The sequence below is a fragment of the Gymnoscopelus braueri genome (assembly GCF_963280865.1).
Source record: "Gymnoscopelus braueri genome assembly, chromosome: 11".
Lineage (NCBI taxonomy): Eukaryota > Metazoa > Chordata > Actinopteri > Myctophiformes > Myctophidae > Gymnoscopelus > Gymnoscopelus braueri.
In genome coordinates, this window is record NC_137613.1 from 22,777,459 (window position 1) to 22,795,843 (window position 18,385).

General features: G+C 46.1%; 2 protein-coding genes across 5 annotated transcripts in view; both read left to right on the forward strand.

Moving 5' to 3' along the window:
- The window catches only part of efna1a (ephrin-A1a), a 33,842-nt gene extending 20,647 nt beyond the window's left edge, over positions 1-13,195 (forward strand). For 2 of the 4 annotated variants that reach the window (XM_080441287.1, XM_080441289.1), the window contains exons 2-5: positions 9,119-9,414; positions 10,018-10,083; positions 10,370-10,471; positions 11,012-13,195. In XM_080441287.1, coding sequence (XP_080297413.1) covers positions 9,119-9,414; positions 10,018-10,083; positions 10,370-10,471; positions 11,012-11,142 — 595 coding nt within the window. In that variant the 3' untranslated portion in view covers positions 11,143-13,195. The remainder of the gene's footprint in view (positions 1-9,118; positions 9,415-10,017; positions 10,084-10,369; positions 10,472-11,011) is intronic. The other 2 variants (XM_080441288.1, XM_080441290.1) reach the window with 1 other exon arrangement.
- The window catches only part of s100a10a (S100 calcium binding protein A10a), a 96,922-nt gene that overhangs the window by 6,965 nt on the left and 71,572 nt on the right, over positions 1-18,385 (forward strand). The gene's annotated exons all lie outside the window — the stretch shown is intronic.

Below are 18,385 nucleotides of genomic sequence, written 5' to 3' on the forward strand. Positions count from 1 at the left end.
TGAAAGAACAGGAATAAGATGGATAAAAACAAAGGTGTGTGTGTGTGTCTCTGTCACACACACACACACACACACACACACACACACACACACACACACACACACACACACACACACACACACACACACACACACACACACACTGTGTGTGTGTCGGTATGTGGGTATTTGTTTTGAGAGTGATAAGGTTGAGTAGTGAACTCTATGGGGTGTGATCAGGCGGAGGCACTAGATAAGGGATTTCTGCACTGTTTAAGTAACAGCCTATACAATGAAGCTCTTTTTTTTACTTTTCTTTCTTTCTTTCTTTCTTTCTTTCTTTCTTTCTTTTCAGAGAAAAATAATCTAGATTTTCCCTACTTCATTCCTGAATTCAGCCTTCTCTCTTTGTCTTTCTGGTCCTGCATCCTCCAGTAATTTCCTGTTTCTGGCTCATCGTCTCTCTGTCTCGCTTTCGCTCTCTCTCCTTCCACAGGCTTAATCTGCCCTGGTAATCTGTCTGGTGAATTAAATCTGGAGAGAAGGAAAGACTGGGGAGAGATAGCAGAACGGCTGGTAATCGGTTAGAAGAGTGTGGAACATGGCTTTATATTTTACAGCCTGCAATAATCTGTGACAAGACGATTTTTAGCCCAGTGGCCATATTGACATGTCCTCAAGGTTGTCAACACGCTCCTTCCTCCCCTGTGCACTGTGATAAACCACACTTGTCTCCGTGTCACAGGCAGAGGGGCTTGTTTTATGGAGTATGTGTTGTCGGATAGCAAATCAGGCCAAAGGTTTTCACCACCCGCAGCCAGCTAGTGTTACCAAACCGTGCAGTCTGTGTGTGCGCGCGCGCGTGTGCATTTCCCTTTAAACCAAGTACAGCACTTCCTGGCTACGCAGCTTTTCCCGGGAAAAGCGCGTATCCTGTCTACACAATAAACAATACGGTTCTCACACACCAGCACACGCAAGCTGTAAAAAAAAAGGCTGGACTTGAGGCTGTGTACTCCACATGTTGATTACATTTTCCCATGGTCGTAGGGGAAGTTAAGTTTGACACGGTTAAAAACGGCACCAGTGAGTGAAAGTGGATTAATAGTGATTGATTGCACGATTAGTTGTTTCGTGGTGGTACATGCAGCTGCCAGGCATTGCTGATGAAGAGGGATACAGGCCCATGGCCTCCTGGTCTGGCCCTGTCTTGATGTCCAGTTTCAGCCCTCAATCTTGCCTGGATCATTTTCACTGGTAATCAACCCCATGGGTGTTTCTGTCTTCTCCCTGTCCATCCCAGTGCCTCCTCCTTATCTATACACCAGACTTCCTTTGCCTCCTACTCTGTCTTCCCCCCTCCTCTCCTCCTCCACTCTCACGCCGGCCCCGCAATTATTGTCTTCAGTGTTTTACAACTGCTCCATCCCAGACGAAAACATTGAGGATGAAAGAACCCTTTAGTAAATAGATGTACAATTATGATAAACATAGCCCGCACTTTCGCTCTGTCTTTGTGTGTGTGAGTGCGTGTGTGTGTGTGTGTGTTTGTATATATGTGAGTGTACGCCTGTGGATGTCAGTGTTTGCCTTTGTATCCGTTGAGACTTGTTTGTCGTTGCGCAAGTCCTTGCAAGTCATTGTGAGATTGTCCAACACATTCACATTGTGTGAGCGTTTGAGAGACAGAAAGAGAATTAGCCTACAAAGGGTAAATATTGTCTCTGAAATTAAGCATTGTGTTTGTCGTGTAAATAGGGTCATTGTGTGACCTTTTATTTTTCCCACTTTTGTTTGTCTCTCTTGGTTGAGAAATTGGATTTAGGTTGTAAACTTGTCCCCACAGCAAATGCATGTCCTCTTGTCCTGCTTGCATTGGTGCTTGAATGCCACTTACTACTGCCCCCTAGAGATGAGCTTTACTATCACTATTATTGGCACATCGTGTGTCTGTAATTAAGAGCCAGCACAATACAAAAAATGCTCATAGACTGTGTGCTCCCTGTGGAATTCATTATGCTACACTTGAGGCTGGAGGCTGTGATTGGATTAGAAGAGGGAGGGAGGAACCGTGGAAACGAAGGTTTATCTTGCAGAAATCAATCTGGCCAAAATCGATGTTCTTACACGGATATTTGCCTCCTGAGGAATGTGATGTCAGTGGTGACCTTTCTGTTCAGGGCCTTATAAGATACAAATGGCTCAAGGGACAGTGCAAGACAGTTGTAAAGATCACCGGCATTCATCTAAGTCTCCCTGGTTCACTGGCATTAGGCAATTATTGTACAGCTGGACTTTTCTGTTTTCTGTGTTGTTTTTGCTTGGAGCTGGGCCAGCTGGCCACGGGCACTTGTCAGTACAACCAACAACGTGAGCGAACCGAGGCTGAGTGACACACGGAGGGAGATGACTGACAAACAAGTCACTAAGAAGCAGGGAAAAGGGAAGGTTGGGTAATTAATGTACAGAGGGAGGCGAAAGGACTGAGAAAGTGTTGGACCACATTTGTTTCTATGACAACAGCGACGTTGCCACGCTGCCTTGTGCGGGGCTTTCGCAAGTGGCGAGTCAGAAGGCTCACATATTTGGGATGCCAGCAGGACACGTCGTGATTGGTTACGAAAGGTTTGGGGGAAGGGGGGAGGAGGGTGGATCAGGTCGGCCTATTGGCCGATGAAAGACGGAACAGAGAAAGGGAGGGGCAGCCTGACATTGACGCATGGACAGACGGACGGATGAAACGAGGAGAATTTTGACTGCATAAAAGAACGTGAAGCAGACCAGCTTAACCAAGCTCATGATGTACTTAAGAAATACTCCCCACCCTTTAGCTCCCTTTCTTCCTCTAACGCGCCTCTTCTTTCTTTTAAAGTCCCCTAACAGTTTTTCATTTAGCACAGGACAGATTCTGAGTGAAACTACTCCCCTGTGCGCGCACACACACACACACACACACACACACACACACACACACACACACACACACACACACACACACACACACACACACACACACACACACACACACACACACACACACACACTGGCACTTCTCACTTTCCCCTCTGCTTCCACGAAAGCACACGCATACATATACACAGTCATTTAGTCCAGCTCTTTTTCCACTCACTAAATCCAGGGCAAGGGTGGTAATACCACATATCTATGTGAGGACAATAGGGGTCGAGGCACCAGCCCTGCCCCCCATCTCGCTCTCCTCTCCCCGGCCGGCTCATGTCCCCCTGCTCTGGGCCCTGGTGTCGACTCTAAGCCCCTGTATTAGGCAGGGTCTGGTGCTGATGAATGGACCCGGGCTCAGTCCCTGCTACACCCGATAATCCAGGCTCGGACGAGACGATTAGTCCCCCCCACCACAGGCATTCCTATCCACTCATCCGTAGCATAGTCCAGTCACCTTTTAGGCCGCATTACTGGTTGCATTATAGCCCGATGGGAAAATAAATTTGTATTCCTGGAAGTTGGTGTAATTACACAAAGCTCTGAGATGGCCTTTGACATGTGGATCTAATGCCTGATTTCTACTTGGTTGTGCGCTGTCGCGTACCAGAAATGGCAGATCTACAAGCTGACAACGCGTCAGCACGTCACACGGCGATGGGTTTTGAGCTTGTAGATTGGCTATTTTCGGTGTGCGACACCGCCACGCAACTAAGTATAAATCACCGTTAACAATAACACGTCGAATTGTCGGGAGAGTTGTTTGGACCAGAGAGCCTCTGGCTGCATTAGTGCAAGCAGTATAGCCCAATGGAATGGGGAGGAGGGGGTATATGATGTGAGATCAAAATAGCTGCAGTGTAAATATGGTCAAATGCAAGGTGCTCAAGATTTTGATGGGATCAACATGTCCAGTGGAAGCGAGTGAAGCGTAGACCATATGTTTTGGTTCTTCTTGGTCCAGTGGTCATCATAGCTAGGTTGGTTTGTCAGCTGTGGTGGCTCTTGTGTGCTTTTGAATGGATCTGGATCCATGTTTGAAGAGTTGCCACGGTTACCGCCTCTAGGATTTTGAACACGCAAGGGCCAAAAGTGCTTTTCTGTGTGTGTGTGTGTGTGTGTGTGTGTGTGTGTGTGTGGTGCGTGTGTGTGTTCATCTGGGTGTTAGAGACCCTCCAGTGCTGCTGACTCGACGATTGTCCGACCTTTGATCCGTAGTCAGGCCTCCTCCCTCTCAGAGGTCCAACATTCCACAGGGCGATCGAGTGCACAGATGAGAGAGGGAGATGGATGGATGGATGGATGAAAGGAAGGGGGTAGAGGTGCAGAAGAAAGCAAAACGCTGGCCAGAGGAGAGATTAAAGAAGAGAGATTAGGCTCCTGCCCCTGAAGAGGCTCCAATAAATCAGGAATTCACTCTGGGGAAGAAAAAAAAACTGGGAGAGTGAGGAAGAGGAACAGTCTGTAGGCTATTTTTTCACACCAGACCACACGCACACACACGCACATCTATGCGTGCGCACACACACACATACACACGCATGCTACCGCTTGACATTCCCTGGCTGTCTGCTATCATCACCATTCATTATCCCCTCTTATCGTCACAGAAACGCACACCCAAGATTCCTCAACAGACTCCACAGACCCAACGCGCACACACAGACACTCGTACGCAGACAGGCGTACACACTCCCACATAGGCACTCACTCTCAGACAGATACACACACATGCATGGGCACACAGTTCCCAGTCGCATGTCTGCATCCGCGAATCATCCCCAACTCCAAGTAGAGAATAATCCCCCCCCCCCCTTCCTGGTGGTTATTTCTGCTGGGCCGCTCAACTCTTGCATCCGCATGAATAATCGCAGGGGAGCCGTCAAATTAGTCCGCCATGCTGTGGCGCAATTGATTAATACTTAGTCGTACACCCGGTGTATAAATTAAGCATGACAATGGCAGGGAGAGACACTGAGGGAAGGCACAGGTTTTTCCGCAACAGTCTGGGGAGAGAGGAGACTCGATGACAAGAAGCAGACCCTCTAGATTAGAACAAAGAATGGGGAGCTGTGTTGAGTCTGCAGAATGAAGGCTGACATATAGTTTGTGTTTGTCTTTTGGCCCCAGGCTACTTTCACATGGAGACGGACAGGGGGGCACTTGTGTTGTTCGGGTCAGTCAATTAACCACTTAACATTTTCTAAATTATTTTAAAAAATAGCCGATCTACAAGCTTGCAGCGTGCTGTGAGCTCATAGATTCGAAAATCTTGAGACATTTTTCAATTGTTGTATATATATTTTTTGGCCTATAATGATGTCCTGCCAGGGTTAAAGTGGTTAGGGCATTGCATTCCAACAATGCAAGTGTTGAGAAGAGAAGTGAAGTGTGAGGATAATACAAACTCATTTGCTGTTAATGAAAAAATAACTAACAAAAAGTCAGGCCGACCCTCGTTGGCCGTGTGCATTCAGCCTGTGTTCTGCACTCCCATCAGCCAGTTGCAGCGTGTGAATGGAGCCACTGTATGAAGCCCTGGCATTGATAAAGAAGCAACTGTAGCACTCGCATACAACACACACACACACACACACACACACACACACACACACACACACACACACACACACACACACACACACACACACACACACACACACACACACACACACACACACACACACACACACACACACACACAGAGAGAGAGGGGGAAGATCAAAAGCCATTCCTAGCTCCAAGCCCTCTGACCCACCCCCTACCCAACCAACCTCCCACCCCTTCCTCCTACCATTCATTCTCCTCTCTCTCTCTTTTTTTCATCCCTCCGGCTCTCAGCCTGGGGGAAAGACTGTGGTTTGAGGGAGGGGGGGGGGGGAGTGGGCGGAGGGGCATAAGTTGCCCCCCCGGGTAACTTTAATACCCTTTTTTTGTGTTTTAATTGTGCTTGACCCCCCTCCCCCTTTTTTGTTGTTGTTGATGATGAACACATTGGGGCCATACCACGACCAGCTTCTTATCATCAGGGTGGGAGGGTGGGGTTATGCTGTTGTTGGAGGGGGGTCTGGGAGAAGAGAGGACTGGGTGTGTGTGTGTGTGTGTGTGTGTGTGTGTGTGTGTGTGTGTGTGTGTGTGTGTGTGTGTGTGTCACTGTTTGGGTAACTGTCAGGGTGAAAGACAAACCACATTGTTTGCTAACCAGTGTTATCGATTGAAAGTGGAGGACGAGGAGAATAAACACTTTAGCGGCAATACGGTAAACAGAGTGTGGCAGGCAAGGCAAGCAGTAGATAAGAGCTAAGCTGTCTGGACCATTGCAAAAATTATAATTATTACCCCCCCAATCGGAGTTGGCACACAGTAAATTCCTCACTGTTCATTTATCCGTTTGCGCAGGGATTTGGGCACGGCATCATCACACACTCACAGCTAGATGGCATGTTGATTGAGTTCTGTTTGGCAGAGGGTGTTACTGCGCTTTAACAGGCCAGCATTGCTCTCGTCATGGTGTCGTGTCGTTAGCTAATCTGCTCATCAGCATTGAGGTGGTGCAGTGGAGCGGGAGTCGACGCAGAGGCAGAGAGAATGGTGTTATGGTTGGGGCCACGGGGGTGACAGGAGGTGGCGTTTTGGAGAGTAGGAGTCAGGGCCCCAAGTTTTTGGAGCCACAGTGTCTCTCCGCTTTTTTACCAGGGGTCCCCCGGCAACAAACAACAACACCAGCCTAACGAGCGGCAGGGGCCCTTTGCCCATGCACTTTGATCGTTAGTCCCACATATGGACCTTGTCATCCAAACACTAACCCCCCCCGTCCCGTCCCCCCCGTCCTTGAAAACAAAATCCCCCAAATGTCACTTGTTGCATTCAGGGGGCTTTTTATGAGGAAACGGTTGGAATTCTCTGAGAAAATCTCTTAACCAAGTCCCCCGACCGGAGGTGAAATGGCTCCAATGTGGAGCTTTTATTGGCTGTGTGTGTGCTCGCGCTCGTGTGTGTGTATGTGTGTGCGTATGTGTGTGTGTGTGTCAATAGCAGGCTGTGGGGAACCCAAGTGTTCTGTTCCATAGATCTGTGTGGTGTTAATGGCGCTCAATGTGACAAACAAATACACAAGCGCTATAACATAAACTTCTCAGTAGATCCCAATCTACTCTTTCCAGCCTAGACCAGTGACACACTCACACACACAAACTGGCCAGCTTCTGTGCAGGCTGTTGAAAGACTTGAGTAGCCACATATGTATTGATTGCAAAAGCAACAGAACCCTATCTTAGACACACATTCTGGAGACGTGTTGTGAAAATATTGGAAGTCCAGCGAATTTCATCCATTCTCTGGGAAACCCTGGTGAGTCGGAGCAGTAGGAGACGGTAAATGGATAAGGACAGCTTGAGTAACTGAATACTCGTGTGTGTGTGTGTGTGTGTGTGTGTGTGTGTGTGTGTGTGTGTGTGTGTGTGTCAGTAGAGTCTGGGCTGGGGGTACTTGTCTAGGTGGTGATGTATGAGCATCACTGAGTTGTGTGTGTGTTAGCCGTTAGCTACCGTTCTGTGTGTGTGGGTGGGGTGAAAAATGGCCTTGGCTGAGAGGGGATCCTCCGCACCGAGCAGCTCCCTGGGGGATAATTCAGTTACAGGGAGAGGTGATTTATACTTGGTTGTGTGCGCCTTGTCGAGCACCAAAAATAGCCGATCTACAAGCTCACAGCGGGTCGCACTGTTGACACCTTGTGGGCTTGTAGATCAGCTATTTTTTGGTGCGTGACACGGCACGCAACCAAGTATAAATCAGGCGGGAGGAGGGGGGGGGGGGGGGGCGTGGTGATGATCCCCTGGCGATCAACGTATAATATCTGTGAGAGAAAAATGGAACTAGAAGAGAAAGGGAGTGGGGAAGGGTGGAGGGGGGGGGGGGTGCTGGAAACGGAATGAAGAGGAAAAAGCAGACCTGGTTGAAATAGTTTGTTTCGACCTATTTGGAGGAGCCAACAGGTGGTCTGCTGAACATGCAGACGTCATCACATTACATCCTGTTCTCCAGGGTGGTGAGGATGACGCCAATGCTAATACACATAGTCTGCATACTAGAGAGAAATTGTGCAATTTAGTTTTTTAAGAATATTAAAAGAAATGTAAGGGTGGAGAGGAGGAAGGAGGAGTGGAAGAGGGGATGAAGGGAGGGTCAGAGGAGAGGAAAGGCAGGCAGTCAGGCTGTCTCCGTCTCGCTCTTTCTCCGTATCTCTAATGAGAGGGAGTGTGGTGCTGGGTGACGGGCACAGACAGTCACCAGACGCATGCTCTCGGGGGTGTGTGTGTGCGTGTGTGCGTGTGTGCGTGTCTCTCTCTGATTCTCCCTTAATGAAAGGGAGACCTTTACTCTTATTTACGTCCCCGAATCTTGTTCCTAGTAACCTCGGCCTGTGTGTCTGCTTCTATTTGGGTGCATTTGTCATTATGCATTTTGACTGTCTCCTGTGTATGTGGCTGTGTGGGGGGTCGCAGATGTCAATACTCATCTCCTGGATCTGTGTGGAGTAATATCTCCTGGATCCGTGGACTTAACTGACTACTAATGTTTCTCTGTAAACACCATCCAGCTCCTGAGGGGGTAACGGGATCAGTGTGCACTCAGCGCTAACTCTCCAAGAGGCAGCACAGCGCAGCATTTCACGCCCTGCCGCCCGTTCATCCATATTTATGTACACGTTCTCCATGGTGCTCACATTTCTCCCCCTTTTTTCTGTTTTCTCCATCCCTTCTAGTGTGTCTGTCTGACACGCATACATAGAGATGCATCCACACACACACACACACACACACACACACACACACACACACACACACACACACACACACACACACACACACACACACACACACACACACACACACACACACACACACACACACACACACACACACACACATATATGCACACGCCATACATTCACAATCGCACACACTCGCTCCCCCGCTCTGTCCATCTTTCGTCTGATTTCCCTGTTGTGCACAGACACGTGTGACCGATCGATAGATAATCACGGTTTTGAGGCTTGTATTTATTGCCGCTCTGTAGCCAATCCGTGCGGTTATTAATCTCCTGCCACCCGACTAACCATCCTCTCTCTCTCTCTCTCTCTCTCTCTCTCTCTCTCTCCCTCCCTCCCCCCTCTCTGTAGGTTCCAGTGGGATGATTACGCGGTAGAGGTGCGACTGAACGACTACCTTGACATCGTGTGCCCCCACTACCCGCTGGGCGAGGTGCCCTCGCAGGACGCCGAGCGCTATGTGCTCTACATGGTGGAGCGCGGCGACTACGACACGTGCAAGCCCCAGTCGTACGACCAGATGCGCTGGGAGTGCGGTCACCCATTCGCCCCGCACGCCCCCGAGAAGTTCTCCGAGAAGTTCCAGCGATTCACTCCGTTCACCCTGGGCAAGGAGTTCCGCCAGGGAGAGAGCTACTACTATATTTGTGAGTGTCCGATGGCTGTGCGTCTTTATCAAGACAAAATGGGGTTTTGGTGAGGCAGTTGGTAGGAACAGTACCTGCATGAAGTAAAAAAAAAATCACACAAGGGAGGCAATCTGTACACATTTACGTTTGTGTGTGACTGGTTGAACTTTGGCTGAGGACCAGACAAAGGAGGCCAGCTCTTTGAAGCTGACTGTTGACATTATCTGGGTGTCGGCTCTGTTTGCCAGCTTTATGCAATGGCTGCTATTCCCCTAGCATGAAACCCAATAGAACCAGCAGTGCTGTGACCCTGTCTATGGCTGTGATTAGATAAACGGCCGGACAACAAGACACACACCTTCTGTTCACAGATGGCTCATAATGCTTTGCCGCGTGTCTGTCTGCCTCCAAGGGTGTGTGTGTGTGTGTGTGTGTGTGTGTGTGTGTGTGTGTGTGTGTGTGTGTGTGTGTGTGTGTGTGTGTGTGTGTGTGTGTGTGTGTGTGTGTGTGTGTGTGTGTGTGTGTGTGTGTGTGTGTGTGAAGGTGGATTAGGGGGCCAGGGCAGTAAGTGCATTAGTTAGTCTGTAATTAAAGCCTGTGTTGTTTCTTTCTTCCCTCTAGCCAAACCTCTGCACCATCACGGACAAGAGTGCCTCAGGCTCAGGGTGGACGTTGTTGCTGCTGATGGTGAGTCTCGCCACCCTGGTGGCTGGAGGGAGAACTGCGCAGAGTGGGATTAGATCAATGTTTATTTGGCTGGGGTTATGGCTTTCAGCACAGCATAAAATGGAAAGGAACACCTAATACCCTTGTCTGCACATAACAATAACACAAAATACACACAAAACTGTAGATTAGGTACAACGCCTGAACATCACAGTTGCCGGGTAAAAGTTAGTCGATAGATGCCGTTGGCTTGGCTAGACTGAAGCCCCGGCTGAGTCATTGACGGACTGGATTTGCTTTCTTGCAGGCTCACAGGAGGCCAGGGTGGCTAAAGGCGGTGGCTCAGGTGGAGCTGTAACTGGAGCCGGCGGTGGGGTCCACAAACCTTCCAACAGATTGCTACCTGCAGGTATGTCCAACCAACCGCCACTCCTGTAATTATCTCTGATCGTACAAGAATCTGGCTGCATTTAAGGGTTCGGGCAGGTTAGCCACTTTCAACCTGGTGTTACCTATTTTGGGGATGTTACTAAAGGGAAATAATAATAATAGTAATAAAGTCCAAACATGGGGGAAAAAAATAACGTTTCACAATTAGCGAAAATAGAAGATTTCTACAAGCTCACAACGTGTCATGATGCAATGTATGGTGAGCTTGTAGATAGAATATTTTGAACTTAATGGTTGAGCTAAGAGTGTGCATTAATTCTTATGTATTTTACTGTCATACTTCATGCTCAATGGATTGTAATATTGTAAGTTAAGGAGACAGAGGGAATAAGGGAAAGGGCTGTAGTCTTTATATTTTATACTTTTTTGTTATACTCTTAACATTTTGAAAACCCCAATAAGAAATGGTCAAAAAGAAAGAAAAAAGACAAGAGTGTGCATTAATGTGTGCTAAATCCTCTTCTCTCCTCCTCTTTTTTCTTCTTCTTCTCTTTTGAAGCAGATGATCCAGTGGTGATCCTGCCTGAGGTGCAGAAAAGTGTAAAGGCGAGCTCTGCGGCGTCAACAACGCCATCACTGTTCATCCTGTCACTGCTGGTCCCAGTCTCATTACTGCTGCTGTTGCACTGAGAGACAATATGAAAAGAACTGCTATTCCCATCCCAGACATTTGTTTTCAGGGACTACAATGAAGACAGTCCGTGGGGATGTAACCACTGACTCAAAAAAAGAAAGAAAGAAAAAGGCAGTTCTCCATGCCCAGTGCTGGCCACAGGGAGAGAGAGAGAGACAGACCTTTTGAAGCTTGTAAAGTACATATGGGCTTGCATGCACCAAGCGTGCAGAGTCGCTAAACATTTGAGAGGAAGCATTTGGGCTTAATCTCATTTCTTAAAAGATGACAGTATTCCTCCCCCCCCCCGCCGAGAGATCAAGTTTTGTTTGATTTCCTTGCAGTTTTTGTGCTCCAGTCACAAAATAACGATCGTCCTTGGAAGATCTACAAAGAAGACATGAAGAATTTCAAGGAGAACGTAAAACAGGATGAAGAATAATCAAGACTAAAAAAAGACATCTCGGACATGACAAATCTATACAGTTAAAAAAAAAATTGTACCAGATGAAAATGGCATTTAGTGAAAATAAGAATCTCTTAAACGTTTTGAGCCAAAGATAAGTCAACTCCGACTTGTACACTATTCCACCCTTGAGTATCGTGTACGTTTGTTATTATTGTTCTCGTAATAGTATTGAGTGGCATTGATGTCCCAATTTCTTTTCTCTCTAAATGTAGCATTGACAAATGCAGGGGCTGTTTTTCTCAATCATTCCTCGGCAGACTCGACCATGTGCTTTATACTGTAGCACTATACTGCACAATACAGACAAAGGCGCACTACAGTTGTACATTACAGACTAGGGCTGGGCAACATATCGATAAGGTGATATGAGACTAGATATTGTCGAGGATTTTGAATATTATAATGTGATTAAAATATTGTCAAACATTTTTAGAAAATCTTTGAAAATTAAAACGAAAATGTATATTATCGTCACAATACGATATTATCGTCACAATATCGATATCGAGGTATTCGTTAAGTTGATTGTAGTTCATATCGCCCAGCCCTAATATACACACACACACTCAACAACATGGGGAGAGACACACTACATCGGAATCAACAGGTGTTACATGTACATTCTGTGAAGATAATTTATAATGTTTGCAGCTGAAAAAAAAATGTTTTACTGTATATACTGTATGTTCAAGAAATGAAATGTTTACTGTTGGGGGATCGGGAGAGTGCTGTAAAGCACAACAAGTACGTGCGTGAAAGAGAAAGAGAGAGTGTGTGAACGTGTGTTAGAACTACAGAGTGAGAGACTGGGCAAATATTGAGAGCGAGAAAAAGTGACAAAACTAAACCTTAATCTGCCAAAATCGAACACTGATACGTTGTGTGTAGCAAGGAGAGGCTGGACCTCTCCGTTTGTTGGATCTTGCCCCTGTAGTGGTTAAACAACCCACATTAAAGCCTGATTTATACTTCATCGTACACCGCTGTGGGCCGAAAATAGCTGATCTACTCAAATTGTGAGCTTGTAGATAAGCTATTTTTGGTGCGCGACAACATCGTACAAAGTATAAAAATTAAGCAGAAGAGCCCATATGAACTTCTTCACACTACAGGGCCCTGTCACTGTAGTGTCCTGGTGCTTTCTGTTATGTACACAACCCCAGCTGCAAACAGTAAAACGAGCACAAAAAGTCCTCGAAAGCATAGCATCCAATAATTCTAAAGTAAATCAGAGTACACAACCATGACTATGGCAGTTGTTGTTTCTGTCTTTTTTAAACATCCAGATTTGAAGAGAGTATTCTTTGTAAACAACACACCACAAGACAAGACACGGTATCAAACATGGATGCCAAGCACATTTTTACCCGACAGGCTGGCTTGAACAACAACACAACTACAATATATGACTAACATTGAAGTCAAGTCTTTTTTTTTTTTTGTTATTGGAATTCTTGTTACCTTATTTTGTACATGTGTAAGTAAAGAAAATGTATATTATGTATATATAGATTATATTAAAAAAAGAAACCTGTTTGATAAATATGCTAAATGTGAAATTTTCATGTGAAATAAAACATGATATTTTTGGAAAACCAGAAGAGCTTCCTCTTTAATTTATTCTATGTACTCTTTGATGTCTCACCCACCCTGTGACCAAACAACCTAAATCAAACCATTACACAGTCAAGTCCAGAGTGGTAATATGGGTCAATTTTTGCACTTTCAATGTTTAATTACCACTGAATTTGGCTGCGTACTTAAGTCATTAAGTTAACACTGTCCCCTACAATAACTTGCTATGACTGAGGAGGAAGGCATAGGACACATGGCTGTTTGACAGATACATTGGCCGTTATGAGGATTGAAAGTAACCTTTCAGTTATGAGGGAATTTACAACCTGTCTTTGTACTAGGATCACCTTTTCCCATTCTACTCACAATAGAACTACGATGATATTGGCCTGCACAAAAAGCAAATGGGGGAAACCCAACCCCGATCGCTTTCTTTATTAGACAGGGCACATTTCCAAGGAGGAGTCCTAAAAGCGCAGATAGTGGCTCACACATGTGACATGACAGGGGTTAAATAAAGAAACTCGGAGCCAAGTTGGCGACGAGACAGGAAAAGAGCTACAATAGAAAGAAAGAGAAAGAGCGCTATGTTTATCATCAACAATAGACTGGCCTTTTGGCGGGTTTCGGGGGGAGGCTAAATACACAGGTGTGATACTTCTACTGTCTTTATCTCAGTGTCCTGGCAAAGTCTACGCCCTACAACCAACAACACACACACCTCCTTACCTCAATCTCTCATGGTCCTCCTTGTGGCTCCCATCAGAGACACTCTTGTGTTGCATGCTAGGCCATTGTTCTCGTCCGTCCTCCTCCCTTCCCAGGGGAGCTTTATGGCCGTGACAGTAAAAACAGCTGTAGCACCATAGAGTGGTGCCATCGCCACAGTGCTGCTGCTGCTCCCCTGTGTTTTCAAATGGGACAGTCGTAAATTAGGCCCCGGACGGGCCCCCTTAACCGCCCGACCCCAACGGAGAGGCTCCGCTCAACAGCAGTCTCATAGAAGGGGGAGACGTTTGGTTTTATTTACTCGTCCAGTATCCTGGCTGAGTAAACAGTAAATGGGTGATGAGGTGCAAGTGTAAAAGCTTTAACGCTGTAATAAATTTTAAGGGCAGTCTCAAAGATGCAACGGGCACTGCAAACACACGAGGACACAGCGAACGCAAACATCCTGGAGACAGTTTGATAGACTTGTGGAAAATTACATCTATGCTACATTCTAGGTATTTGGCCAAGCCTCTAAGAGAGTGACTTTACAGCAAGCACGACAGTATAATAAGCATGAATTCCTAGAATTCAAGTGCATGTAACAATATGATCCGCCCAGAGCAAGTATAGTGCAAAGGTCACTGTCATAAGGCAATGCATGGAAATGCAATGCAAAGCAATGACAGGCATTTTAACATAGCTATAAGGAGCTGCATACACCTCAAACATTGCGCAAACGAATGTTCTACTGTAGCTATATATACATACAAGCAAAACATTCCCTGAGAACCAGTCAAACGGGACACGGTCCAATGCATTAGTCTGTCAGTAGAAGGTGGCTGATGAGGTGATAGAGAGTTGAACAGTGTGTGACTCTGAACACAGGGAAAAGGCCACCAGCCGCAAAGAGCACCACATATTGCAGAGCAGCAGAGTAAAAGCTTGGCAAGACCAGCTGGTGAAGCCCGCAGCATTTGGAACCAAGCGTCCCTATCAGCAGGACACATGATGACTGGCCCCATCCAGCCAAACCAACCAGACCAGCATATGTTAACCCAGAGTAGCCCTGGTCATCTGAATAGCAGCTACAGAGCCCTGAGGGGGCAGTGTTACCGTATTGTAGTTATTTGTGGCTTTCATAACCTTCCATCCTGCCCTAAAATGGGAAGTCAGTGTCCCCTAAGCGCAGTGTGCAGCTGTCTGTGAGAACAATAGGCTGACCCATATCTGACTCTTTAATCTCATTCATTTGATCTTAATGCAACGTTAGTGCGCTGAATATGCAGATTAATTTTGGCCTGGCTGTCAATTGAACACGGTTAAATCCACAGTGGTTACACTGTGGGACAGGTCTTTTTTCCTGCAGCATTGCTTGGGCACCGGAATGGACTGTGCGTGGGCTCAGAGAGAGGGGGGCTGATGGGAAGGAATTACGGTGCCAATGTGGACAACACAGACCATGTGCAGTCAGTGCCTCTGTTCCTAACAGGGCACATCCTGGCCCCTTGCCATGAGCCCAGCGGTCAGGGTGTGGTCTCCTCTCGCTCTCTCTCTCTTCCCGGCAGTCCAGTCACGCTCTTGCCCCTGTCGCCTCTCTCCGGGTCACCTGTCCTGTTTTCCACCCCATGCTTCGGTTTCCTGCCCGTGTCACTGCTACTCACTTTCTCTCTCTTGTTCTCTCTTCCACAGTCCACACTCTATTATTCTCCCTCCCTCCCTCCCTCCTGTCTCTCTGTCTGTCTGTCTGTCTGTCTGTCTGTCTGTCTGTCTGTCTGTCTGTCTGTCTGTCTGTCTGTCTGTCTGTCTGTCTGTCTGTCTGTCTGTCTGTCTGTCTGTCTGTCTATCTATCCAAATATCTATATATCTATATATCTATATATCTATATATCTATATATCTATATATCTATATATCTATATATATATAAATATATAATTTATCTGTCACTTGTTTTGTTTCCATTTCACTCTCACCCTAGCCTCTCTCTCCATCACGTTCTCATGTTCCATTATTATTGTCTCTCTTTCTTTTTTTCTTGACTCCAAATCCATCCACCACTCCACCACATCCCATCTCCCTCTGTCTCGCTCCTGCCTCTCTGACTGCATCTCTTCCTCCCTCCATCCATCCATCCCTCTCTCTCTCTCTCTCTTTCTCTCTCTCGATGGCTTTGAGGTTTCGCTGTGAAATGTGTGGGTGGGGAAAACTCTCCTCTGTATAGAAAAACGATAACCTATCATTTCTCAGTGTCGACTCTCTCTCAGCCTCCGTTGGACGGGGCTCGCTCCCATGCGGTGTCGCTGTCTGTCTCTCTGCAAAGGAGTTTTCACAATTGTCTCTCCGTTTCTGTGCGGCCAGGCCCTGAGCATGACCCGGTGCACCCCCATCTACTTTCCTCTGCTCCTCCTCCCTCTCTGGCTCTGTGCCTGTTTTTGTTTGTTCCTGTTTCTCAGCTCTCCTCTCGCTCTGTTTCGACGCCTCTCACCTTGCCAGCACGGTTCAGAGGGAGAGAAGAACATTCTGTGCACATAAGTCATCTCCCTCCGCCTGACTAGCTGTCAGATCCTCCCGAGCCAAAGCCAGACCGACCACTCATGAAATGTTGGGAAAAAAGTCTCTTATACTCCAAAAACTCCCCCAACAAAAAAATGGGAGGACACGCACAGAAACCACAGCTGCGACAACAGGGGTTTAGCAGTAACCATAGATAGAGGTTTAGATGTATAGGAGTATTATGTCCTAGGCTTGTTATAACTCTGAGGGTGAGACAGATAGGAGTTTGACACAAGAAGAGGTGAAAAGAAGAGGTGGACAAAAAAAGGAGAAAAAAAAGAAAGAAGAGGTGCACAAAACTTCCTGGTTTGTGATGCTAAGTTGATTGGATAATTCAAACTGAGTCAAACTCTGATGTTTGACGTAGCCATGATGGAATCTGAACTTCAATAAATACTTGGTATTTATTGAAGTGGTTGGTCTGGAGATGTTTTGAGGCAGGTGTCATCAAGGTCACTAGGATTCCCTGCCTAATTAAACATTTCCTGTCATGTACCCATGTTCCTGGACTGTTTGCTAGAAAGTACTTTGTACTGAGTTGCTTTAATTTAGCGTTGTCAAATTATTTGGAGGACAAGTGGTATTGCATTTTAAGCTGACCCATATTTAAGAATACTTTTTCGTTTTCTATGTTCTTGATACAAATGCTACATTGTTTTCCATAGACTCATTCTGAACTGACGTCTAACCTGAGGGTGAACTGTGAAATATGTGAGGGAGGGAGGTTAGGATTTGGTAATGTTTTTGACTCATGTGTGTCTCATATCATGTCTTTGACTGACTGCTTGACTGACTGTCTGCCCACCTGCCTGTGTGCCTGACTGACTGACTGAGTCACTGTCTGACTGATGACGTTTACCAGGCTGGGATCAATTTGCCAGTTTCTGGTCTAGAGAGAATCAACAGATATGGAAACGGTGTGTGTGTGCTGTGACGGTTCCCTGTTAGTTCTTTCAGCCTTTGTGTTTTTACCATAGGTTAGTTTGTTATTCTTTTTTGCTTTGCCCAAAAAGGGCATTGTCATTGGTTCATAGGTCTCTGGGAGGGCAGTGACAATTTCATCAGGCTGATTGGGGTGCACCTGGGCCCGGTGTTCACCCCACTTTAAAACCCTGCCTTCCTGGAGGCTATTCAGTTCGATTAGATTTTTCACACAGCACACTCACGCAAAACACGCACTACACTACAGACTTTACTGCTCCTCACATGACACATCTCATCCATTTAGTTTTTTTGTTTGTTTGTTTTTGATTAATTAATAAAAAAAAACACTTTTGGGTTTTTAACTGTGTCTTCCCCTAGGCCAGTGTCATAACAAAGTGCATATAGTAGGCAGGCTCTATACCGGATGGGTACTGTTTTAAAATGGAATGGAAACCAGGCTGAACAGGTACTGCAGAAATCTTGCACCGAAATTAATATACAGCACTGTCTTGAATCATCACAGACCGATTGAGTTGCTGAATGAGTATGTATTTGAAAATAATATGTTTTTGATTTGATCCGGACATTCAGTTTAACGTTATATGCCCTCCCATAAAGAGTACTGAACATCCATTGAGATAACTATATACTAAATAATTCATAAACACTACCGTTTACTATTATTGTGTGCTATTGACTTATTTATAATTCTCTTTCAAAGTAACTAAACATCTGGTTATGCAATGTAACAATCCACCATAGATCATAGGAGAGAAAACCGCTCTCCATGTACCGAGACTGAGCGAGAAGCATGCTGAAGAGAGCAAAGTTAAAGCACCCCAAATAACAATCACTCTGACAAAACACTCAATGCAGACTGAGTTTTATCAAAACAACACATCCGCAGATGGAAGAAAATGAAGGAGCAGGGGGATTCAGCATATAATTACAACAGTTACTTCAGTGCATTTTAACAACATAAATTACTGTCTGGGATCACTACAGAAAATTGCAGATATTTAATATCCA